At 39.1% G+C, this 26330-nt stretch overlaps 1 protein-coding gene across 5 annotated transcripts in view; it reads right to left on the reverse strand.

Annotated features, from left to right (window-relative positions):
- Nucleotides 1–9016: 9016 nt before the first annotated feature.
- Nucleotides 9017–26330, reverse strand: part of SUGT1 (SGT1 assembly cochaperone of MIS12 kinetochore complex) — a 39919-nt gene continuing 22605 nt past the window's right edge. For 4 of the 5 annotated variants that reach the window (XM_086328778.1, XM_086328781.1, XM_086328777.1 and 1 more), the window contains 3 exons: nt 22546–22636; nt 18353–18534; nt 9017–9156 (listed from right to left, as the gene is read on the reverse strand). In XM_086328778.1, the coding sequence (XP_086184904.1) occupies nt 9055–9156; nt 18353–18534; nt 22546–22636 (375 nt within the window). In that variant the 3' untranslated portion in view covers nt 9017–9054. The remainder of the gene's footprint in view (nt 9157–18352; nt 18535–22545; nt 22637–26330) is intronic. The other variant, XR_015137790.1, reaches the window with a different exon arrangement.

Raw genomic sequence — 26330 nt, forward strand, 5'->3', positions numbered from 1 at the left:
TATTCTATTACCTATATTAAAGTGAAAACCCACTCCAAGAAAAAAGTATGGCTTTTGACAGAAAGACCACAAAGGTATTAATATTATTTACAAAAATAAAGTATGCAACTCTCACCAAAGAGGTTCATATAGTATTCAGTATCTCAGCATTTCTCTGGGGGTTTTCCAGAAAAAAAAACGTACTAGTAAGCAGCTCAAATGTTCACCTCCAGAAGTTGGTATGCTTATAAATGAAACTGCTTGATTCACTCTTGGCTTCTAGACCTGTGCATATCTCCACACAAATTCCTAGATTCGTAAAACTCTGGCCTCTTCTACTCTACCTAAGTTTCTTGGGCTCAAAATCTCTTCTCAAAGAATAACTAACCTAATAAAAAAGTAAATGTCAGTCCGTTCTTTTAGGAAATCCACATATTTTGGTTTTAAAACACTGAGGGGAAAATAAAAGGAAACTAAAAATTTAAATTAATCACAACACACCTGAATATCACATGGTTTTTGATTAGTTACATAACTGCTATTCCCTCTAGTGATGAAGATAACCGAAGAATAAATCAGATTTTCTCATGACCGGAGGTTAGTCATCTGTTTTAAAAATCACTATTTTATATGCAGATGAATAAATAATATCAAGGTCACATATTAAAAACAAAGTACAATTTTTTAAAACTGTTTAGTGTAAAATAACAGTTCCAACACTTGCATATCTACTACATGAAAGGCATTATGTGCTCTGCATCAAAGATTCAAAAGTAAGTGAATAAAGACGTAGGACACGCAGGGTAGAACAGATACCACACAACTAACCCTAAAACCAGTGACACTCTGGAGGTGCCTTACAAAGGCATCCGCGAGACCCCTCCACATCACAGCTGGAGTGGCAGTGAATGAGGGGGTGTGGAACGGGGGACTTCACAAGAGTATTCTAACTGAGGACACTTCAAGAACGAAGAGAAGAAAATAAGGACATTTCTCTCTGCAGCGTGCAACATCAAGACCATTTACCAAATTGTGAAGGGTTCCTCTCTATGCACCAGGGAAGTACTGCAGATACAAAGCTGGAAGCCAGCCCACGCCACCCTCCCCAAAGCAGCCCAGTGACATGAGTGAAGAAATGAGTCAACTGCAGTGACTTGATAAAAGACAGATCAAGCTCGCAAACATGCTCACATGCTACGGTGGTTTTGGTTTGCCCTATCAATGGCTCTAACAGGTGCCTCAACCAAAAGCAAGCAGCCTGATCCAACTGCTGCAAAGCCAGTGGCGGACAGAGCGGCACAAGATCACACAGCCTTCCTGGAGGCAGCACGGGAGCCCAGTTTTGACACAACGAAGGCAACAGGCTTTCCAGGTTGGGTGCAAGGGATGAAAACACATGGGATATTTGAGAGACAGCAGACAAGAGACAAGCTAAAAACAAGAAGAACATGCAGTAGTCTTTATGTGGCAAAGTCTAAAATATTCACTACATGGCCCTTTACATAAAAAAGTATGCAAACCCCTAGTCTATTCCTGTGTGCCTGGATCTCAGGTGCACCGTGAAGCAGTGAGAGATACACCTGAAGTGGCTGAGGCTCAATTACAAAAGCCCTTGAACAGCACAGGTAACAAATCTGTTATCTTCTTTTTAGGAATTCCAATACTCAACAGCACTGAGGGGGAAAAAAAAAATCAAGGACTTTATACTTCTGGCATTTGCTGGCCACATTCTTTTGAGTCAGGACAACTAAGCCCTCACAGCCCTGACAGGTAATCCGCATCCAGGGCAAAAAAAGTTCAGAAGGGTTAAGTCACTGTCCTCAAAACACCATTATGAACATCCAAATAGGGATTTTAAGATTTCAGATTCATGTTTTAGTATCCTTTCTGCTATAAGTTACCTCTGTGGTAGTCAAAATGAAAGAAACTGATCACTTTGCAACTAATAAACAGCAAAATAGTTAAGTAGTATTTCCAAGGAAATACATTCAATTTCTTAGCATATTTCATAGGCACTACATTAAACCAGCTAAATTAGCAAAGTGTTCATCTATGTAAAATGGGTCACAGAAAAGGTCAATGCTAGAGTACAAATGACTGACAAGAAGTGGCAGTTGAGAGAGAAGCCCCCTGAACTTGAGTCTGTAGTTGCGTATGCAGTGTATATACAAGGTACTGCACAGACATCCTGCTCCCCACTGACCGTCTGAGGGGCAGGGAGCAGGGGAGAGAGGGAACAGACCAATGAACTAACTCTTGCAAAAAGCAACTGTCAGCCTCTGTACATGGATGGAAATAACAGGACAGAATGTGGTGGGCTCCAAGTGCTGAGATATTGCAACTTGCTTTTATAAGTCCTAATAGTTTTCTTCTGTCTTGAGACTTAAATTAAAATGGAATTAAAATCAAAGAACTTCTGAAAGGAAGTCCCTTAACAGTCTACACACAGTCTGTATATTCTGGCCACACTTCATGATTCTTTTTAAAGTAGTGCTGACAACACGTGCATATTTAAGCTCTGCTTAAGTAAATTAAAATAACTACTGATTCAAAATAAAAGTTTTTCCATCAGCTTTTATGCTCTCGCTAAAAAAATTTTAAATTACATATTATTTTTAACTCGCTGATATACCTTCTTCAGACAGAATCCTGAATCTTGAAGGACCGAACTTAGAAAGGCTTTCTATAGTATTTAAACCTCTCAGCCTAAAAGCATGTTGGTGTTATCCACAACATTAAGCAACCGCTCTCTGCACTTTACATATATAAGTACATATAACCCGATTCAAATACTTTGGGGCCAGATGTGTTTGTGAATTCAGAAGTTTTAGAATGTCATATAGATATATTATGTATTCTATAATAACCTCAGCAGGATCTGCAGTAGCATTAGCATTCTGTGAACAAATGAATATTTCTGCAGCAAAATATATGACAATTCATATTTTAAGTTTAGATTTTATTTTTAACCACTGACTCACACACACACAAGTTTAGTTTTTAGAACCATCTGGATTAGGATAAATAGTTGTAGAATTAATGCCTTCCACCCATCAAAGCCCACGAGGTGGGTATTAGCCCAGTTTCATCAACAGGAAGACTGGGGCGCAGAGACATTAAGCACTGGCCCGCTGTCACACAGCTGGTAAGCAGTGTAGCCAGGACTGATCTCAAGCAGGCGGTCTTCAGAGTCCACGCATTTAACCACTATGCAGCACTGCCACTTACTGCACTTAACTGAGCATCGAGCACACAGCACGTGTAATCGTTTACTGTTGTTTAGAGCGCTCACAGCTTGTACTGTGGAGCAGTATAGTTGCAAATGCCCATCTATAAGCACTGAAGACTATTTTATTCCTATTTTCCTCCTTGAAGTCATGGAGGAACTTCTGAATGACACAAGGCTCTCAAAAAAGTTTTAAAAAGGCAAACTTACTGAAGAGGAATTTGAGAAGGGGCTGTTGACAAGTGACAAAAGATCAACAAACACAGCAGATTTGGGGATCTCAGATTTGGAAGCTGACTGCTGATTCCCGCCCCTCAGGTGAAACACACCGGAGTGGGGAAGGCGGGGAGCTGGCCCCCACTCAGCAGACAGCTCAAGCTTCCTTCTACTGAACATCACAACTTCAGCAGCCGTCGGGGAGCTGCTGTTGCAGAAACGGCAGATGTGAGGGGTTTCACACTCATGAGCATTTTACTAAAAACATACCAGCCTTGAAGTCTTAACAGAAGAAAACCTAAATTTACTTAACCATAAATAACAGGTGTCAATATTTACTTTGATGGGTTACTTATTTGGTGGCTATTTTATACTTATTAAACTTAATATAAAAAAATTATTTGGGGGCCAACAATACTGTTTTTGAAACATCTTTTTTATAACTGAACCTTGTAAGAGAAAATAAAGTCAATGAGATATGTATGAGAAGTCTCAATGCATACCTAAGAGTTAAAAAAATCAAATTCAAAAGCACAGCAAAGGTAACATTTGGAAGATTCCAGACAAGCCAAAATTGAGAACTTATGTAAAATGCTAACATGATTGGAACAAATGGACTAAATCTGAATCATTTCAATTTTACTGAAAAAATCAGGGATTCACTGATTCTAATACGTGTAACTAGGTAGGAGAAAAACCTTAAGACAATTTTAGCATTTGAACAAGGAAAACTAGCGTGAGCTCCCAAGTTTAATGAACAAGAGTATGTCAGGAATAATGTGCTCGTCTTCTTTCAACTGTACAGCTGTAAGCGTATCTTGTTTCTCTGTAATTATCTGCATCTGAGAAAATAAAAATCTTTCACACAAGTCAGGACCACTTGCTTGTAATTACCTCCTCAAAGGGCAAGAGATCTAGACTCCTAGTAACTTTTCCTACTCAAGAAACTGATGACAATACTCTGATCTTTAAGAAATGTACTTCCTAGCCCATGTATAAGAATTTAAAACTTCAACTTGCACATTCTCTGCTTCACTGTCAGACACTTGATTCATTAATAAAAATCACTCAGTCACCCAATTCATTCAGTTGTAAAAAGCATGGGAACTGAAGTCTGATGGGCCGCACTCTGCTCCAATTCCAGCTCCACCGTTATCAGCGGCGTGAACTAGGCAAAGAACTTCACTTGGGCCTGGTTTCCCTGATCTGACAGGATGGCATCACTACTTCACAAGGCTGTTACAAGGCAGTACAGACAGAACACACCCGGCCCATAACAGCCCTAGTACCGAACAGCTACCACTGCTACTGCCCTCACGGGTTAGCAATGTGTATGATTTTAGCTGATTTGGGGGGATAAGTTTACTGAGGGAGGAAGAGAGGCTAAGAGTTAAATTCATTTCAGAAGCAAATCGGAAGTGTAGCCCCCAGTAGTTACCCTTTTGAGTCAATCACTATTTCCAATTTACCCACAAGTTCCCGAGTGTTTCCAAAGTAAAATCTTGTGGTATGTCTAAGATGATTTTACAAGAGAATATGCACTGTTGGAGACAAAAGAAACTGGATCAGTGCTGACAAACCCCTCTCATCTAGAGCTACACATGGGGTTTTCCCTGCTATTCTGGAGGCTAAGACGCCGTACTTCCATTTCAGGGGGAACTGGTTTGATCCCTGCTTTCAGGGGCACTTACGATCCCACAAGCATACGGTGCAGCCAAAGATAAACACTGCACAGACCCTCCTGGCCCAGAAACCACTATTTTGTCCTTTTAGCTTTTACATTTCCTCCCCCTTGCTTCCTCCAATGCAGAGATAATGGATATATACATATATATATTATTTTTTTGGATGGAGGATGCGGTCAGCAAGATACCTATAACTCTATGGGGCTAAAATAGCAGGCAAGAGTGTAAAGGTAAACTTTTTATAGCTAGCTGGTACAAAAAAAAGCAGCTTGAGTAAACAAAAACACACACAAAACACCCAGAAATGTTCACCTGTTTTTGGAAATGTTGGTAATAGCGACAAGTCAGAAACACGCACTCTAATTTGGATAACAAAGGTCTCCATAAAATGAAAGTTCGCTGGGCAGATCAGAGGGTCATTTAATAGGCAATGCTGCTCTGGGTCAATAATGTATCTCTCAGATCAATGACCTAATCTGACATGTAGATGAGTGGGGAAGGAGAGAAAGGTAAACTAGGAAAGGAGAGCCAAAAAATATTTCAGTACTGATTTAAAATGTCTATCTAAACTATTCATAATAGCATAGTGACATAACTTCATTTTAAATGTTCACTTGAAATTTATCTAAACAATCTATTTAGGACAGGTCAATTATTTTCTTCCTTATCCTATACAGTTAACCTGCTAAGAACATACAAGTTTTTCCAAACTCAGGGAGACAACAGCAATGATGAATCGATGTTTTGCAGTTAGTGAACACCACAAATCAAAGGAATGAAAATGCTGGGGTCAGGGGAAACTATAAGTTATTAGTACAAACCTATCTTTTTCTTCACTCCAAATAAAGATAGACAAACCAGGTTATTAAAGCAGCCACTCACTGCCTTTGTTAAAGACTGAACTTGCTAGCTATTAACTCTGAATGGTTAGGACACATGACAGCAAATTACCAAAACTGACCCGGGTGTTTCAAACCTGTTGGGGTAGCCACTAAAGAGACTATGTTATAGCAAAACTTAAAGCAGCAGAGTATCCCGTTCAAGGTTCTTTGGAGACAGTAAAATTCTGGGAAGCCATCGAAGTGCAAATAATTACAGACATAGGAAAAGAGACAGGCTTCCCAGGTGGTGCTAGTGGCACAGAACTTGCCTGCCATGCAAGAGATGCGGGCTCAATCCCTGGGTCGGGAAGATCCCTTGGAGAAGGGATTGGCAACCTGGAGAATCCCATGGACAGAGGAGCCTGGTGGGCTATAGCCCACAGGGTCGCAAAAATTCAGACACGACTGAAGCCACACACACACACACACACACACACACACACACACAGAAGAGATAAAGAATCTAAGGAAAAAAACGTATTCCAAGACTAAACATCAAAAAAGAAAACAAACGCTAAGAGGGGAAAAACGTAAGTTCTGAAGAAACAAAAGGATAACTAGGGCAGGAATGAAGGTCTGAGAACTGAAAATGGGAGTGTTGGAGTTTCCCGGTGGCTTAGTGGTTAGGACTCCAGTACTCCATGGTACTGCCATGACCCAGGGGGAAGGGAAGGGGAGAGCAGGGGAGGGGGAAGGGGTAGAGGAGGGGAGGGAGCAGGCAGGGAGGAAGAAAATGGGAGCCTAGAAAGAAAGTGGGACTAATTAATACCCAAGCTGAGATAGTAGACAATAAGTTAAGAGGCTCAAGATGAAGTTTTTAAACTTTCTGGAGTCATAAATTTTCATTGCACAGAATGGTAAAAGAGAAGTAGTACTTTAGCGTGTTACTTTAAGGCAAGCCATCCAAACCACTTCTTAAAATTCCCTTCTTCACCCATAAACCTACCCTATTTAGACTAGGCATTGTGTAACATAGTCATGTATATTAGGAACGCCATGTGGCACAGCAAAATCCTGAATCCCACATCGTTAGGCAACAGATAAACAAACTTTAGATAATACATCCTTTAAAATGCAAGCAAAACTATTAATAGTACTAGAACCTTTTCAAAAACCTGACTTCTGTTATAACAGTGTCATTCCTAAAAAAGAAGCTGCTTTCAAGAGGAAAAAGTGCTTCTGTATTTAGAATCATGGACTTTTAATTAAACTTTAAGACCCTCTAGACTATTTACAGATAAAGGACCTAAGACACAGGAAGGCTGTCAGCCTGTTAAGGATTTTAGAGCTAATGGGTGGCAGGGACTTGCTGGAGCCAGGAGTCTTGTCTCTGGGGTGGTGCTGCAGGCCTCTGACTTACTAATTCTGTAATGAGAGCCCCCGAGGACTAACGGTACTGAGAAAACATCATCACTGCCTTGTTTCCCAAGCAGAAAATCTTAGAAATTCAGACATGCAACTTCATTTTGCCTTCTTTCAGTGTTCAAGAAAAAAAAAAAAAAAGTAGCCCATATAACTCGAAGGGGCAGAAGGATAAGTGAAAACTGCGGCATGCATAAACGAGCAGTGACAACAGGCCGAGGCGTGGTCAGTATCACCCCAACTCCTTCCTCAAGAACTCTCCTACACATCACGCCGAGTGATCCAAATCAAAAGGCTGAGTCCCCACTCTTTGGACATGATGGCCGATCTGCCTCCCATTTACACCATCCTCTGCTGTGAGGGCACATGGTACTGCTGCTGCTGCTTCAGTCGTGTCCAACTCTGGGCGACCCCATAGACGGCAGCCCACCAGGCTCCCCCGTCCCTGGGATTCTCCAGGCAAGAACACTGGAGTGGGCTGCCATTTCCTTCTCCAAGTACATGGTACTGCTCTGCCACAAAACGTCAGTAAGACCTAACAGACGCCAACCTCGAGGGCACTATGGCTCCGAAACTACAACAGGAAAGCCGATCAGGCCTACAGTCATCCGTGGCCTCTGCTTTGCAACAGCTTAGACTGCCAAGAATTTTAATCATAGAACACTTCTTCTATCTGAAACCTCTATTTATAATAAGTTCACCACTCAACCATTCCATAATTCCTTCATGAATGTTAATTTTCTCTCTCTGCTATATTATAAAGTCTTTGAAGTTAATGATCATGTCTTTTGGTTTTTGTATTCCCATGGTATCTATTTATTCTAGAAACAGAATACATACTAAATATATACATATTAATTTACCCTCTCAACAGCTGCCCTAAACCACCACAAGTAATCATGGGGCTGTGAGAAGAGAGATGTTCTAATAAAGACAAAAAACACAAAAACCAAATCAAGCCACCAGTGCTGTAATTTCAGGAATTCTGCTGTGGCAAAAGCAGCAAGAAGTGGAGCTGGGCTCTTCTAAATCACTGTGTGACCCAGCTTTACAGATTAGACTTCAGAATAGTTAATTTACAGAATAGAAAACTCGGGTGTCAATGTTTTACACAGGAATTTGACAGGTAAGGACCAAAATTCTCAGTGCAATTACAAATATTTCTCATAAAAATAATCAAATGGGAATTCCTTGTGATAAATAATTTTTCAAAGTTTTCATTAAAAACTTAAGAAAAAGGTAAATAAACCAAACTTTTTCATAGAAAAATTGTATTTACAACTCCATTCAAAAGCAGTTTTTAAAAGCAAATGATCTAACACTGAAATTGAGAAATCTATGCTCACCCAAAGTTGCCAGGTCTCATAAATTATTAATAGAATACTGCATCAAAAATAAGGCAATTACCCAAGATACAACCATTAATGATTTCTCCACTCCCACTACTAGGCAGAAATAATCTGTCTAGTAGCAAATGATACTTCATTCCATTTTAGCATATCTGAAATCCTTAAGGACAAAAGTGATAAAATATGATCTTCATTAGACTTTTAGAACACTTGAAGGAAAATAATTTCTAAAGCACAAAGAGGTCAAGAGGTATAATCTTTGAAAAGATGTACTCAGTGTTCAAAATTCAAGAATGCAATATTAATACACAATGGGCGTTAGGTGAATATATGTAATACAGTGATAACAAATTTATTTAGTACTTTTTCCATTCCATATCATCAGGAGGATTGATTTCAACTTTTCTTTTACCTACATCAGACCAGTTGGTACTCAAAACTGTACCACCAGACTCCATCTGCAATAAGAAATAAAAATAGATTAATTCTTGGACCATATAATCCAAACAATTAATTTTCAAAAAATGTTCCAAGCACAGAGCACCAAACACAAGCTATGTTTGGCTCAACACACACAATATTTTAACGTTAGGCTTTCCAGGTAAGTTACTATACTTTGTAAAAACCTGAAAAGGAAACTCTAGTTACGTAGGAGGACCATGTCCACAGACACTGCCGTATAAAACACCATGTCTCCTTGCTGATCAGCATAGAGATACGTATGGAAAAACTACCTTCAGATGAAACTGGCTCCCAAGGAAAATGATGATATAATCTCTTTTGCAGGGCTTAATAAAGATTTTGCAAGGTAAACTTTCTGGTTGGACAGAACTCTAGGAGTCTCTTAATGTTCTATGCCAAATACATGCAAGTGTACACTGGAATTATTTTTGAATCAACGTACATACATATACAGATATAGCGTCTCAGGAAAGAATCTGCCATCTATTTACTACCCACTGAATATAACAGCTACCAACAATCCTATTCATAAATATATTAAAAAAATAAAGCTCTAGATACTGTTATCTTGGGGCTTCTCAGGGGGCTCAGTGGTAAAGAACCTGCCTGCCGATGCAGGAGATGCAGGTTCAATCCCTGGGTCAGGAAGATCCCCTGGAGGAGGAAATGGCAATTCATTTCAGCATTCTTGCCCGGGAAATCCCATGGACAGAGGAGCCTGGTGGGCTACAGCGTATGGGGTCACAAAAGAGTTGGACATGACTTAGTGACTAAACACCACTACCATTTGTAATCTTACTGCAATAAAAAAAAAATCACTGACTTAGATCACAGCAAGTAAGTTGTTAAAAACCTAAACATTTAAAAATAACCAACTTGTGTTATTGGTGAATGTATAGTTGTACATGCTACCACTACACTGGAGCCTCAAAACAATGCCAATGCCCCACACTCTCTGCCAAGCTCCTTCCCCTGGGTTCCTCCGCATGGGATGCTCTTCTCCCATGGAGAGAGATGCTTGACATGTCATCCTCCAAGTCTGATATGGCACCGTCTCTCTGTGGCCTCCTTTGACCCTATTTAGGATCCTAGCTACCTTCTCTCGTAAGATTTGTCTACTGGGTGAGCAACATTACCATTAATATAAATTGGATGACACTGCTCTGTTAAAATTGTAAGGATCTGCTTTCTTATACCTGCTTTCCACCCCTAGCTTCAAACTAAAGCTGAGAGTTTCTAAAAGGCAAGGAGCGTATTTTACCAATACTTCCATGCTAGATCAATACTTTAGCATACATATTTTTACCATATATATTACCAATACTCAAATGCTAGATCAACACTTTACCATACACACCATACATATTTACCAGTACTTAAATGCAGTAGCCTGGCACATAGTAGGCTTCAAATAAAATACTGCATAAAATGGGACAAGTCTATATAATAAATTACTCCTAACAGAACTGAAAACAGCAGATTTAATTTATAACCTGATCATGTTTGCTGATGACATTTATCTTCCCCGTTCTTCTCATGGACTGCAGTGCATCTGAGCACTCCCCTGATTTATTCTGTACACTTGGTCTTCTTGCCCAATTAGACTGAGAGATTACAGATGAGACACAGTTGCTTCTCTGTACAGGCAGACCTTATTTTATTGTGCCTCCCTTTACTGCACTTTATAGGTACTGCATTTTTTACAACTTGAAGGTTTGTGGCAACCCTGCATCAAGTGAGCTGCTAAGTCACTTTTCCAACAGTGTGTGCTCACTCCATGTTTCTGTCACATTCTGCTAAGTCTCTTCTATTTCTAACTTTTCATTGTTATTATATTTGTTCTGAGAATCTGTGACCAGTGATCTCTGACGTTACTCCTACAAAAAACGACTTGCTGAAGACTCAGATGATAAAGTTAGCATATTTTAGCAATAAAGTATTTTTAAATTAAGGTACCTACACTGTTTTTTAGACATGTTATTACATACTCAACAGACTACAGCATAGTGTAAATGTAACTTTCATACAAACTAGAAAACCAAACAGTATGACTCACTTTATTGCAAGATTTGCTTTAAAATGGCAGTCTAGAATTAAATCCACAGTTCTCCAACGTATGCTGGTATTCCCACAAGGACAGAAGCCAAGTCCTTGCTATGTTCCAGATCAATGTTGCCAGAGGGCTTATTTATGTGTGTGCATAGTTCAATTACAATTAGCAAAGTTTCTATATGAAAACGGACACAGATTCCATATCTTTGAAACTTTACACACTATTTTGTCTAGCAAGCTCTTAAAAAGTCAGTATTTAAACTAATTTCTGGGAATTACCTGCGGGCCCAGTGGTTAGGACTCCATGCTTCCACTAGAGGGGGCATAGGTTTGATCCCTTGCTAGGAAACTAAGATCCCACAAACTGCAGAGTGTGTGTGGCCGGGGGGGGGGGGGGGGGGGGTGGGGAGCAGGATGGTGGGGGGGCTGCTTTCTCCTTTTGGAGGCATTAATATACTTTTTCCTATTCTTTCCACTAAGTACAACTAAAAACATTGTATGTCATTTAAATAACAACTATAAGAGGACAAATCAGCTAGAGACCCTGGGACCAAAGGAACAACATGGTGGTGAGTTCTTTGGGCTTTCTTTTGCCTCATTTTTTCAAGAGTTGGAACTGCAGAAGCTGGAAATGCCAAAGGGTGTGACCAAAAAAACCCAACAAAAGGCTGCTTTCTCTAGCCAAAGGATGGAGACCAATAGGAAAACAGAAATCTTTTAGATAGTAATCACTCCAGTCAAGACCACAGTGAAGACTGTGGTCCATCTCCACCCAGACCAGCGCCGTGAAGAGCCTAGACTTCAATCCATGCTATGGTACCATGAACTGGCCTCCTCTGTTGACCGGGCCCAGTGGAAACCACCTGGGCAGTTGAACAGCTGCCTATGCCCAGCAGTAACAAGGAGTGGCCCTGGGGGGTCTACAGAGGCAGAGTGGGATACGAGGATTTCTACCGCCACCTGGCTATAGTGAAACAGTGACTTCCCTTCTTTTGCCAGAGTGGTTATCAGAGAAAGCTACTTCAGAAGGAAGGTTTAAATAAGATCTACAGTTTCATAACATGAAAATGTCCAGGTTTCAATTAGGTACCACTTGGCACTGATGAAAAACACCAAGAACGAGAAAGATTTCAGACTATATGTTTAATAAGAGAAGACAACCAATAGATGCTAACACAGAGATGACAGAGAAGTTAAAATTATGACATACTTTTAAAGCAGTCAGGGTAAAAATGTTTCAACAAGAATTATGAAATAGCTTGAAACAAATAAAAGAAATAGAAACCTCAGTAAAGAAAGATATAAAGAAGAACCAAATAGAAGTTTTAGAATTGAAAAATACACTTGAAATAAAAAGATCGGTGAACAGGCTCAAGAGCAGAATAGAGAAAATAAAGAATCAGTGAACTGGAAAACGAACCTATATAAATTTGAATGACAGAGAGAAAAGAGATAAAATGAAGAGTCTCAGGAATATGTAGTACTATAACAAACTATCCAATATTTGTGTCATCAGGTTCCAGGAAGAAAAAAACAAAGAAGGCAGGTTTGAAAAGGTACTCAATGACACAATGAATGAAAATATCCTACAAGTGGCAAAAAACATAAATATGTGGTTGCAAGAAACTGAGCAAATCCCAATCAGTATAAACCCAAAGAAATCCTTGCCAATACAGAGAATTTGTCATAGACAGATCTACTCTGAAAGAATGCCTTAAGGAACCTCTCTAGACAGAAAAGAAACAGTAGAAACTGGAACCCTGAAACACAGTAAGGAATAAAGAAAGGCCACAAGACAGAGAAATACAGGAGAACTTGCTTTTCCTCTTTTAGGTTTTCTGAATTACTACTCTTTATGATGTGATTTCTAAATGTACACACAAGAAATATTTAAGAAATTATAAATGAGAAAAGGTAAAAGTACATAAAGAGGTAACATTTCTAAATGTCACTCGGTTTCAAAAAATGATATCAGTAGACTAAGAGAAGTTAAGTATAATATAGCTAATATAAAACCTAGAGCTACCAGTAAAAATGCTACACAAAGAAATACACCAAAAAATACTAGATAAATCAAGATGAAATTCTAAAAAATGTTCATGTAATCACAGGAAAACAGGAAAAACAAAACCAGAAATATAGAACAAAGAGAAAACTTCCTTGGCAGACATAAGTCCTAATGTATCAATAATTAAATGTAAGTGGTCCGAATGCATCAATTAAAAGAGCCTGGTAGAGTAAATTAGGAGAAGGAAATGGCAACCCACTGCAGTATTATTGCCTAGAGAATTCCGTGGACAGAGGAGCCTGGTGGGCTGCTGTCCATGGGGTCGCGGAGTGGGACACGACTGAAGCAACTTAGCAGCAGTAGCATCAGAGTAAATTAAACAAAAACATGACATGAATACATGCTGTCCAAAAGATACTTTAAATATGACTTAGGAATCTGAAAAAGAATGAATATATGTGTGTGTGTATATATAACTGAATCACTTTGTAAACCTGAAATTAATACAACACTGTAAATCAACTACACTCCAATAAAATTTTTAAAAACTAAAATTTAAAAAAGTATGACTTAGGCAGACTGAAAATAAAAGGATGGAACAAGATATATCATGCAAAAATTAAACAAAAGATATAATCAGCTATATTAATATTAGCAAAAAAATTACCAGAGCTAGAGAATGACATTGTATAATGATAAAAAAGCAATCCACCATGAAAATGTAACAATCCTAAACACATATGAACTAAACAGAGCTGCAAAATATGTGAAACAAAAATTCACAAAACCTAAATATGAAATCAATAAATCCATGATTGTAGCTGAAGACCCTCTGTCAACAATGAACAGAACAGTAAGACAGAAAATCCACTCAGAATATTTTTTAAAAATTCAGTAAGATTATCAATCAACAGGATTTAACTGACATCTACAGAACACTCCATTCAACAAGAGCAAAATATACATTCTTTTCAAGTGGAACATATACTTAAAATAAGAAGTCTCAAGTGAAATAAAAATATATATTGAACTGAATAAAAATGAAAATATAAAATAAAAATTTGTAGGAGACAGTTAAAATTCCTGAGAGGGAAACATAGAGCATAAGCACATATAATAGAAAACAGAAATTAAAGAGTTGAATCAATAATCTAAGCACACATCTGAAGAACCTATTAAAAAAAGGAATAGCAAAATAAACCCAAATCCTTGGACTGCAAGGAGATCCAACCAGTCCATTCTGAAGATCAGCCCTGGGCGTTCTTTGGAAGGAATGATGCTAAAGCTGAAACTCCAGTACTTTGGCCACCTCATGCAAAGAGCTGACTCACTGGAAAAGACTCTGATGCTGGGAGGGATTCAGGGCAGGAGGAGAAGGGGACGACAGAGGATGAGATGGCTGGATGGCATCACTGACTCGATGGACGTTAGTCTGAGTGAACTCCAGGAGCTGGTGATGGACAGGGAGGCCTGGCGTGCTGCAATTTATGGGGTCGCAAAGAGTCGGACATGACTGAGCGACTGAACTGAACTGAAGCATAAGGAAGAAAATAGTTAAAAGCAGAAATAAATGAAATTTAGAATAAAAAACAGGAAAAATTTAAGATCAACAGAAAAGCTGATTCTTTGGGGGAACCAAGAAAAAAGAGGGTGAAGTCAGTAAAACTGACAAACCCTAACAAGACAAAGACAAAAGAGAGAAAAAATACAAATTACTATCACAGGAATGAAATGGGTTATCACTACAGACCATGCCGGAGAAGGCAATGGCATCCCACTCCAGTACTCGTCTGGAAAATCCCATGGATGAAGGAGCCTAGTAGGTTGCAGTCCATGGGGTCGCTAAGAGTCGGACACGACTGAGCGACTTCCCTTTCACTTTTCACTTTCATGCATTGGAGAAGGAAATGGCAACCCACTCCAGTGTTCTTGCCTGGAGAATCCCAGGGACGGCGGAGCCTGGTGGGCTGTCGTCTATGGGGTCGCACAGAGTCGGACACGACTGAAGCGACTTAGCAGCAGCAGCACAGACCCTGCAGACATCAAAAGGCTAAGAAGGAAATCATACTAACAACTTAAACAAAACAGACCAATCCCTCAAAAACAAACTACCACAAGTCACTGAATGTGAAACAGTTAACTTGAACAGTCCTATAAGCTATCAGGATAATGAGATTCATAATTTAAAACCTCCCCAAAAAAGAAGTATCAAGGCCTAGATGGCTTCATTGGTTTAAAGAATCTTTAAAGACAAATTATCACTCATTCTACAAATCCATTCCCCTCAAAAAAGAGGACTGAGCACTTTCCTATTCATTCTATGAGGTATTACCCATATTACCCTGATACCAAACCAGAAAAGAATGGCACCAAAAAAAGGAACACTACAGACCAATATCCCTCATAAATACAGATACAAAAATGCTTAAAACATTTGAAAACAGAACTGAATAATATACTACAAAAAGAATTATACACTGACCAAGTGGGGTTTATCCCAAGGGTGCAAAGTTGGTTCCATGAAGAAAATAATATTAATCATATAAAATCACTACTTAAACAGGTTAAAGGAACAAAAAACCTACCTAATCATACTGATTCAAAGCAGAAAAAACATTTCACAAGTCAACAGCCATTCATGATAAAAAAAAGTCTCAGGAAAACAAAAACAGAGCAAAACTTTCTTAACTTGATAAGCATCTACAAAAACCTACAGCTAACATCATACTTAACAGTGAAAGATTGAACAGTTGTTCCCTTAAGATGGGGAACAAGGCATGGATGTCTACTCTCACTAATCTTATTCAACATAATAATGGGAGGTCTAGTCAATCAGTATAGCAATAAAAGGAGATAAACAGCACACATATCAGAAACGAAGAAATTAAACTGTTCCTATTTGAAGACTGTCTACACAGAAAATCACAAGCGATCTACCAAAAAATCTCCCAGAACCAGTGAGTTCAACAAGGTCACAGAAGACGAGATAAACATTAAAAAACAAACAAAACCCTGTATTTCTAGACACTAGCAACAAACACATGCATAAGAAAATTAAATATATAATACCATTGACAATCACTCAAAGAAAGACCCAAATACTTTGGTGTATCACACATACTGGATTTAAACGCTGAAAAGTGTACAACAATGATGAAAGAAATGAGAGATCTAAATAAATGAAGCTGGAAGATTCGGCTCAGTAAAGATGTCAATTTCTCCAAACTGGTATACAGCTCAATGTAATTCCTAACAGGACTCTTTCCACATTAGACAATCTATTCTAAAATTTATAGAAAGGCAAAGGAACTGAAATATCCAAAACAATTTTGAAAATGAAAAATAAAGTAGGGGAAATAAATCAGTCCAATTTCAAGACTTAAAATAGCAAGAGTAAGTTAGACTGTGTTATTAACAGAGCAACAGACACTCAGAACATGGAACAGGGACCCCAGAAACAGACTCAACGCTAATATGCTCAACTGATTTTTTAGAAAGATGAAAGGCAATTCAAGGAAGGAAAGACAGCCATTTCAACAAATGGTGCTGGGGCAACTGAACATATACAGGTCAAAAAAAAAAAAGCTTAACCTGCATCTCATACTTCATATAAAAACTAACTCAAAATGGATCATGGACTAAGATGCAGTAAGTAAGAAAAACTTTTATTAAAACAAAGAACGCAGGGACTTCCCTGGTGGTTCAGGGGTTGAAAGTCTGCCTTGCAGTGCAGGGGATGTGGGTTCGATCCCTGCTCAAGGAACTAAGATCCCACATGCCACAGAGCAACTAAGTCTGTGCACTGCAACTACTGAAGCCCGCACACCCCAGTTAGAGAGTCCGCGTGCTGCAACGAGATGGCGCAGGAGGCAACAAAGATCAGCAGCTAAGAACCCACACAGCCAAATAGGTAAATTTTTTTTTTTAAAAAAAGGAACACAGAAGAAAATCTTTGAGATCTAGAACTAAGCAAAGAGGTCTTAGAACCTGACACCAAAACCATGATCCTAAAACAAAAATTGATACATTGGACTTCATCAAAATTATACTTCAGTTCTGCTAAAGAAAAGAAGATGACAAGCTACAGACTGGGAGAAAATATTTGCAAACTCCGTATCTGACAAACTCGCCAGATTAGTGGCTGCCATGGGCTAAGGACGGGTAGGAAAGAAGGGTGTGAATGGGTATAAGATGACAACGATGAGGGAGTCCTGCGGCAACAGAAATGTTCTCTATCTTAACTGTCAACATCATGGCTGTAATATTAATTCTGCAAGATGTTTCCACTGGGGAAATCCATAAAAGATAGAAGGCATCTCTTGTACTTTCTCCAACTGTATGTGAATCTACAATTATCTCAATGTAAAAAGTTTAATATAAAAAAATTGTAAAGCAATAGTGAAAAGCACAGTCATGATCAGTTACCACGTGGTAACTTGATATGGAATATCTAAGCCTCAAACACACTTATTACCCGTATGTTAATTAATTTTAATTATTAAATATTAACTTTAACTTTCTACTGTAAAAATAAATGCTTTAAAAGAAGACAGTGACACTTCCAGAGCTACAGGTGAAAGTCCAATGATTACAGCTTCAAGCAAAATCTACACGGTTCTACAGAACTGAGGCCTAATTCGGGTGGTATTCATGCCTTGGCAAAGAGCCTGAATTTTCTTAACAGAAATTATTAACAAACCAGTGGATAATCAAAGTGCACCGACCACTTGCCCAGCACTGTTCTGGAAGTCTCCCTTCTATCTTCCTCATCCTTGACACTGAGATTACATATGCTACTAGATGGAAAACACTGGACACTCACTCAGCTACTGTGATAAATCTGACTAGAATAACTCCTATCACCCACTCTAACCTTGGGATCTCAAGTCTTTTAAGTTCTAACTCCCTGACGAAAAAAATTTATGTGGACCACACCATTTGTTTCTCACCTCTTCCACAAGTCCCCAACTTTCTTGAAAGATAATTAAGTTTCAAGCAAGAAGACATGGTCAGACAAAGCCCATTTAAAATGGTCTCCCAACTACAGTACATACAATCTGATCTCTTTACTTATATTTTTAATTTCTGAAATTTACTACTATAATAGATTTTCTTAAAGTTTATGTTCTTACAAATGATTTGTTCATGGCACGTTTCACTTCATCAGAGCCATCTGAATAGATCTGCTGAAACAATTTGTTTAAAGCTGCATCTCCCTCCAACTTTTCATTCTTTTCTTCTTCTTTGATCTCACCGACCAATTTATCCCAATTTCTTGTATAATGAGATGATGATGGATATAGGTTTTTTACATCTATGGAGTAAAAAAAAGAAGTGATTAATCAACATTTGTCAATTATGTCAAGCACACGTAACTTTGTGACCATGGTGTACACATCTCAGCAAATAGTTTAAGTCATTAAAGATTTCATGTTTGTAATAAATGTCTTTCTGATATATAAATCAATAATTAACATTTAAAACCTCTAAAGACTGAATCGGTAAGCATAATGTAAAATCTGTAAATTTCTTTTAAGCAAAATAACTCATAGTGTAAACTTTTGGTACATTATGCAAAACTAGATTAACAAAGAAACCCTCCATGTTACTAATAGGAGAAACTGTGTGAGAAGCATACAGGAACTTCTAAGACCCATTTATTTTTATTCATTTCTGACTGTGCTGGGTCTTCACCGCTGCAGGCTTTCTCTAATTGCGGTGATTGGGGGCTACTCTTGCCGTGTGCAGGCTTCTCACTGCAGTGTCTTCTTTTGTTCCTGAGCTCAGGCTCCGGGCATGCAGGCTTCAGGAGTTGTGGCAAACAAGCTCAGGAGTTGTGACCCACGGGCTCCAGAGTGCTGGCTCTGTAGTTGTAGCACACAGGCTTAGCTGCCCCACAGCATGTGGAATCTTCCCAGATTAGGGATCAATCTTGTGCACTCTGCATTGGCAAGCAGATTCTTAATCACTCAATGGACCACTAGGGAAGCCCACATACAGGAACTTTGATGTTTACAGAAAAGGTGCAAAGATCGTACCAACAATTCTAAAAATATAGACTTTTAAAATAGATACTTCATTAACAAACTTTCTCTAAACAAAGCTTTAACAAATGTTAGAAAATACAGCTTCTAGGGCTTCCTTGGTGGCTCAGTGGTCAAGAATACACCTGTCAATGCAGGAGACACCACTTCGATCCCTGGTCCAGGAAGATACCACATGCCACGGAGCAACTAAATCTGTGTGCCACAATTACTGAGCCAGGGTCTAGAGCCCGGGAGCTGCAACTACTGAGCCCATGCGCCTCAGCTACTGAAGCCTGCCCACCCTAGAGCCAGCGCGCCCCAAGAGACGAAGCCTGCGTATCCAACTGGAGAGCAGCCCCCACTTGCCACAACTAGAGAAGGGCCGTGTGACAACAAAGACCCAGCAAAGCCAAAAATACATAAAATGATATTGATGTGTGTGTGTGTGTGTGTGTGTATAAAGCAGCTTCTCCTAAGGTACTTATATCTTTATATCTTTAATTTGAAACTGAAAACAATGACATGCCATTTGACATTGCCATGCCATCTGACAGTGAGTTAAGACTCCATCCTCTCACCACATTAAAAATACCAGATTACTTCAACAGGAGAAAACAATAAAGAATTCTTGAATGCTGAAAAATACTATATGATGATCCAGAGGTCAATGCCCACATCACATGCACACAGGAAATAGTATTACTTGGAGGGCACATAGGGATTAAACAGAGGCTGCTTGCAGCCAGAGAGGCAACCAGCCCAGGGAGATTCAGGGCACTGCCAAAGCTGCCCCAAAGACCAAGGGAAACAAGGTCTTGACACACAAATAGTTTAAAAGAAACTAACCAGATTACCTAAGAACTGTTAAGAGCAGTTCTGTTCATTATTCAATGGAAATATAATCCACAAATGTGAGTCACAAATATAATTCTAAAATTTCAAGTAGTCTAAAAAAATGTCTTATTTAGCCTAACACATCCAAAACAGTATCAGTTCAACATGAAATCAATATAAAAGTATTAATATATTTTGTATATATTTTTCACACTAAGTCTAAAATCTGGTATGTATTTCACCCTTAGAGCACATCGCAATCCTGACTGGTCATATTCCAAGTGGTCAACAGGTACAGGTGGTTTGCAGCTACTACACTGGATGGTACAGCTAGAGAGCCTTGGAAAAAAACATTCAAAATTTCCCTATGAATTAGGACATGTTAATGCTAGTCTACATGTCCCTCTTCCGCTATTGCCTTTCTATATATCCCCTTTCTCAAAAGAGTTGGGAAACTCATCGTTCACTCTGTTTTCCATCCTTTCTCTTCACCTCTCTCCCTGCCCATCTCACCACCCAATCCCTAACAAAACAAAATGACAACACACCAGTTTTATACAGGGCAAGCAAACTGTTTTCCAAATTCTATCCACCTGTCCTCTACCAGTAATCTCTATCTTTTGTACATTTTTCACTAGGAGCCAAGAAAACAAAAAACGCATGCCAGTGGTAAATTAAGAACTTAGGACACACAGGTTTAATTAATCCTGATGCTGATTTGCCAGATGGGACCACAGTTCTCATCTCCATTTTACAGATAAGAAAGTTGGCACAGACAGGTTAACAACTTGCCCTTATCTGCAGTCTCCAGCTTGTCAAACAATCTGACAAGCACATTAACCCCTTACAAAATATAAAACCAGTCAGGAGGAATACCATCTTGAATATTCAAGGCATTGAGTTTAAAAAGAGTTTGTATCTATAACACCAAAAAAATCTTTAATCTCAGAAAACATTAATACCTGCAGGTGGCAGATGAGCTACTCAGAGACAGGTAACCTAACTTCTTGCTTATTCACTCTAACATCAACTAACTGTAAAGCTACTCATGTCAGCACAGACTTCCCACTGTTAGAAAACGCAGCAACAAGCAGTATCACACATGGGGCAGAAGAACCGGACCCGGACTCTGAAGACCTGGATTTAGTCCTGGACAATGGAAACTGCTGGGTAATCTCAGGCAAGATGTCTAACCTTTCTGAGCCCGTAAGATAGGAGGAATAATACGAGGTCACTTGCTATACAGGGCTGCTGCTAGAACTAGGTGAGACACTACATTTAAAATATTTCTTTAAAGAAATGCTTTAAGCTATATATAAACCTCAATCCAAAAATCTCTGGGAGTCGGCCCCATGAGAAGCACATAACATCTTTACCAAATCTTTCACATACAGCAGGGCACAGAAGCTTAATAAACAGCTTATATACCAACTTGAAGCATTTCGATTCCAAAAAATTACCTGTGAGGGTAAATTTCCTGGCTCTGCTGTAGGTTAGCTACAGTTAGCTATGACAGTATCATGCAAGGAAACCGGGTGAAGGGTACATGGGACTCGAGTATTTCTGCAACTTCTATTAGAACCTAAAATTATTTCAAAATAAAATTTGAAGATGAATGCTCTACTGGCGAACTTGGCATTTTCTACAAGGTGCCACAATGAAGCTGTATTCTGTATTACAGAAGAAAGCAGTGAAAAATCAAAAAGTAGCTGAAACAAAGTCACCTCATTTTAGTCATCAAATCAGAGCATTATCTCTAATCAAAAGGTAATCTCTCTCCATTCATTAATGAGGTCATTGCTATAAAATACAGCCTTAGACTGTAGGTCTAAGTGCGTCCCACAGATTAATCATTGTATTAGAAAAACACCTGTCTACTGCCTATGCTTAGAATTGACCCCAACATAAAGTAGTCTTTTCCTTAAAGGATTAAGCAATCAACCCTTGTTTTCTATTCTACTCATAGGCTTGCCTTAGGCCTTCATTAGCTGTCTGCCTCCACCTCTTAGAAAAATAGTGAAATGTGCTAGACACTTTTCTCTGGGAAGCCCTGAAATTCCAGGAAATTAGAGTTGACTATATTAGAAGAAACAGAAAGGCATAAATAAGAGGGGAGAAAGGAAGAGCGGGAAATATATCAGCAGAGTAAAACTATTACACATAAAAAACAGGAAAGGCCAACACACAAAAACAATCCCCAGCCAATGTCACAAACTGACATGGTAAACAATAAACTCCAATTCCCTCTGGGCTCTGATGCCATTCATTTGTATTCTTATGGAGTTTAAGACGTTAGAACCATCATTAAGAAATATTTTGTATTCATTACAGAGCAACCATATTATACTCCGTGTATTTTATCTTGAGAACATAAATAATGAAAGTAGAAAGAATACTCATCACTATTTAATTTCAACTATATAACACGATATGAATCTAAAGCTCATCAAGGCCAGAAAACAAACCTGCTATGAACGGTTTGGGGTTAGGCACATCTCCTTGCCCCTCTAGCTTTTCCCATCTCACAGCCTCTGGCTTTTTCATTTTAATTTCAATCTGGAGGAGACACCAAACAAAATCAATTATTCAGTGTAAAATACAGAAAACAGTTAAAAAGAAAAAGCAATTTCCTTAAGTTATCAATGTTTTATAAGAATTAATAGTGTCCTTGCTTCCAAAGCTAAATTAAAAAGCTAAATTCGGAGAACTCTGAAACAATTACTTTGTTTCTACTTAAAATCCACCTTCAAAAACAATACACATACACACTATAAATTACAATTAAGAGTCTAGAAATCCACATGCTTTTCTTCTTTTAAAGTGGTGTTCTCAACTGGGGTGATTTTGTCCCCGAGGGGTATTTGGCAATGTCTGGAGACACTGCTGGGTCATCACAACTGAGGCACAGGTGAGGAGAGACTGTGTGTGTGTCTGCTCAGTTGCTCAGTCCGACTCTGCGACCCCACGGACTGTAGCCCACCAGGCTCCTCCATCTGTGGGATTTTCCTAGTAAGAATACTGCAGTGGGTTGCCAGTTCCTCCTCCAGGGGATCTTCCCCACCCAGGGGTTGAACCGGTGTCTCCTGCATCTCCAGCATTTGGAGGTGGCCTTTTTTTTTTTTTTTTTTTTTTTACCACTAAGCAACCTGGGAAGCTCCCGAGGAAAGGCAAGGGGGTGCTACTAAATATAAATATCCTACAACATAAAGGGTAACACCCACAACAAAGAATTATCCAGCCCCAAATGCTAACAGTGCCCACCACTGAGAAACTGTTCTAAAGGAGTTACTATGTATGTGTGTACATTAACCTGTTTCAAAGTAGAAAAACTTATTTCATTGTATAAAAATATCAAAACAAGTAAAACTAAGGGAAGTCATCAGTTAGATCCCTTAAATTATAACTTGCTTAACAATAACATCCTGTAACTTGCCTTTATTGACTGAAGTCACTTTAATTGTTCTTGCAAATTGCATACCCTCCAAGTTTCGTGTAGCATGAAGACACCTTTAAGCACCAACTATATAAAACGCCTCTGACGTATGGGTCATTATGTTAGTGACCCACTGGTGAAAAACTAACTGCAGTTTTGGACCATGAATTTTAAATCATTATAACTAGGTTCAAACACATCTTTATCAATCAAAATAGGAACCATTACAATCAACACATTTTGCCAACGAGAAGTAAGTGTGTTTATTCCTGTAGCGTAAAAATCAGTGCTTTGGATTCAATGAACTCTTGAAAGCACGTTCTGCCTCCTGCTGGCTGTGGGAGCATTTTTCCTGCAAAAAGCTGTCAAGATCCTTGAAGAAGTGGTAGTCCATTGGTGAGTGGTCAGGTGAATATGGCAGATGATGCAAAACTTCATAGCCTAATTCGTTTAATTTTTGAAGTGCTGGTTGTCAATGTGCAGCTGGGCAGTGCCATGGAGACAAACTGGGCCCTTTCTGTTGAGCAAGGCCAGCTGCAGACACGGCAGTTTGCAGTGCATCTCATCCATCTGCTGAGCATACGTCTCAGATGCAATGGTTTCAGAAAGCTGTAGTCATTGGGACAGGCAGCAGACCACCAAAAAGTGACCATCACCTTTTCTGGTGCAAGTTGAGCTTTGGGAAGTGCTTTGGAGCTTCTTCTTGGTCCAACCACTGAGCTGGTCATCACCAGTTGTACAAAATCTACTTTCCATCCGTCACAATCCACTGAGAAATGGTTCATTGTCATTGCAAAGGGTAAGGGAAGATGACACTTCAAAACAATGAGTTTATGATTTGCAGTCAGCTTATGAGGCACCCACTTATCCAGTTTTTTCACCTTTCCAATTTGCTTCAAACGCCAAACGACCACAGAACAGTCAACACCGAGTCCTTCGGCAACGTCTCACATAGCTGGAAGAGATCAGCTTCGATGCACATCCATTAGCAGTTTCTGGGCCAAATGAGTTCTTGATTTGAGTTGTCTCTGCAGCTTTATGACCCATTTTGAACTCAAATAAGATAACTGCTCTAATTTTTCTTTTTATCTAACATCATTTCCCTAGTCTAAAATAAATACAAACAGCAAGTAGTAAGTCATTAGCAAAAAAAAATGAAAGAAATGTGCATTAAAATGATGTATAACATATCCACATTTATATAAGAAGGTATTCTAATATCAAAAAGCAAAGTTCAACAATTACTTTCGCAGACGGTAAAGCAGCCGCCTGCAATGCAGGAGACCAGGGTTCAACCCCTGGGCTGGGAAGATCCCCTAGAGCAGGAAATGGCAACCCACTCCAGTATTCCTGCCTGGAGAATCCCATGGACAGAGGAGCCTGGTGGGGGGCTACAGTCCATGGCGTTGTGAAGGGTCAGACATGACTGAGTAACTAACACACAACAGTAATGGTAACTCTTTCTGGAACATAGAGCTAGTCATGCCCAGTTAAAACTGGTCAAGACCACTGACCATTCAACTGGGCCTCCATGAGTTTGATCTCAGAGGGCCAAAAAATGTCACCCTCAGATCATGCTAATGCCATTTTCTGAACATGCATCTCATGAAGAAACGTGTGACTCAGATATGCCTATCCAGGACACCAATGACTTCACTTCATCATCCTTCCCTTCCCCCACCCCTCAGACCACCTTACTTCTTTATCCCATAAATATCCCAAGTCTGTCGCCTCTGGAAAGGCAGATATAAGATTTTTTGTTGTTGTTCTCCTGTCTCTTCATTCAGCTGCCTCATGAATAAACTCGTTCTCTTCTGCAAATATCAGTGTCTTAGTGTTTGCCTTACTGTGCATTGGGTAAATGGGCCTGCTTTGATAACACAAGTAATGATAACATTTTTACAATCACTGGTTCAATAATCATCAAACATCTACCACGAGCAAGGTATAGTCTTCAGGAATGTGAGGGATTTTTTACATATTAAAAAATAATATGTGGTCATCCCTGACCACTCACTAGTGTGTGAAGCACTTGAAGAAAGGCAACTAAATGTTCTAAACACTCAGGAGAGATCACACTGGCTGTGAACAGGAAGGTTTCCAGGCACCTTGAGGGCTGTGAGAGGCAGGAGCATTTACAGTGATGGCAAGGGTCTCCAGAAGCAAAGGGAACTGCCAAAAACTAGAGCCCCAAGGTAAGAAAGGACAATGTCATCAGGCAGCAAAGAGAAGACCAGTTTGCCTCAAGTCCAGGATTTTCGTTAAAGCAGTGAAAAATAGACGGAAAAAAAAGGTGCAAGACAGACTATGAAGACTTCTGAGGGCTAAACTAAGGCCGCTTATTACAGTGAAATGTTAAGAGCTCCCTAAAAGCATCTTTTACTCTCTAATCAAGCCTGGTCCCCTAGAATCTACCTAACATACACTCACAGAGCACTGTGTTAGCCCTCACACACACTCACAGAGCACTTATCACCTTACATTCTCCTTATTCAAATAATGCTCAGCCCCAATTTGAGCCTAGCAGAAATCAGCATTTATAGTGCTGGTAAACACAGTAATAACCATTATGCAAATAGTTTTAAGAATCAAGTTAGAATTTTATATTCTAATGTTTTTTCTAAGAAAATAATCACGACTTTTTAAGTAAGAAAAACACCCAAAAGACAAGCCTATTATGTCCACTTTGGTTCTTTGATCTCTTTGGTGAAGATTAATCATTTAAAGTAGCAATTGCTGGTAATCTTTCTACCAAAAGAGTTTAGGGAGAAAATCCTTAAAATCTTCATTTTAAAATACTTTAAGAAAACACTAACA

Source organism: Bos grunniens, chromosome 12 (assembly GCF_055505025.1).
Source record: "Bos grunniens cultivar Pamir isolate PY7600 chromosome 12, Bosgru_T2T1.0, whole genome shotgun sequence".
In the NCBI taxonomy this organism is placed as follows: domain Eukaryota; kingdom Metazoa; phylum Chordata; class Mammalia; order Artiodactyla; family Bovidae; genus Bos; species Bos grunniens.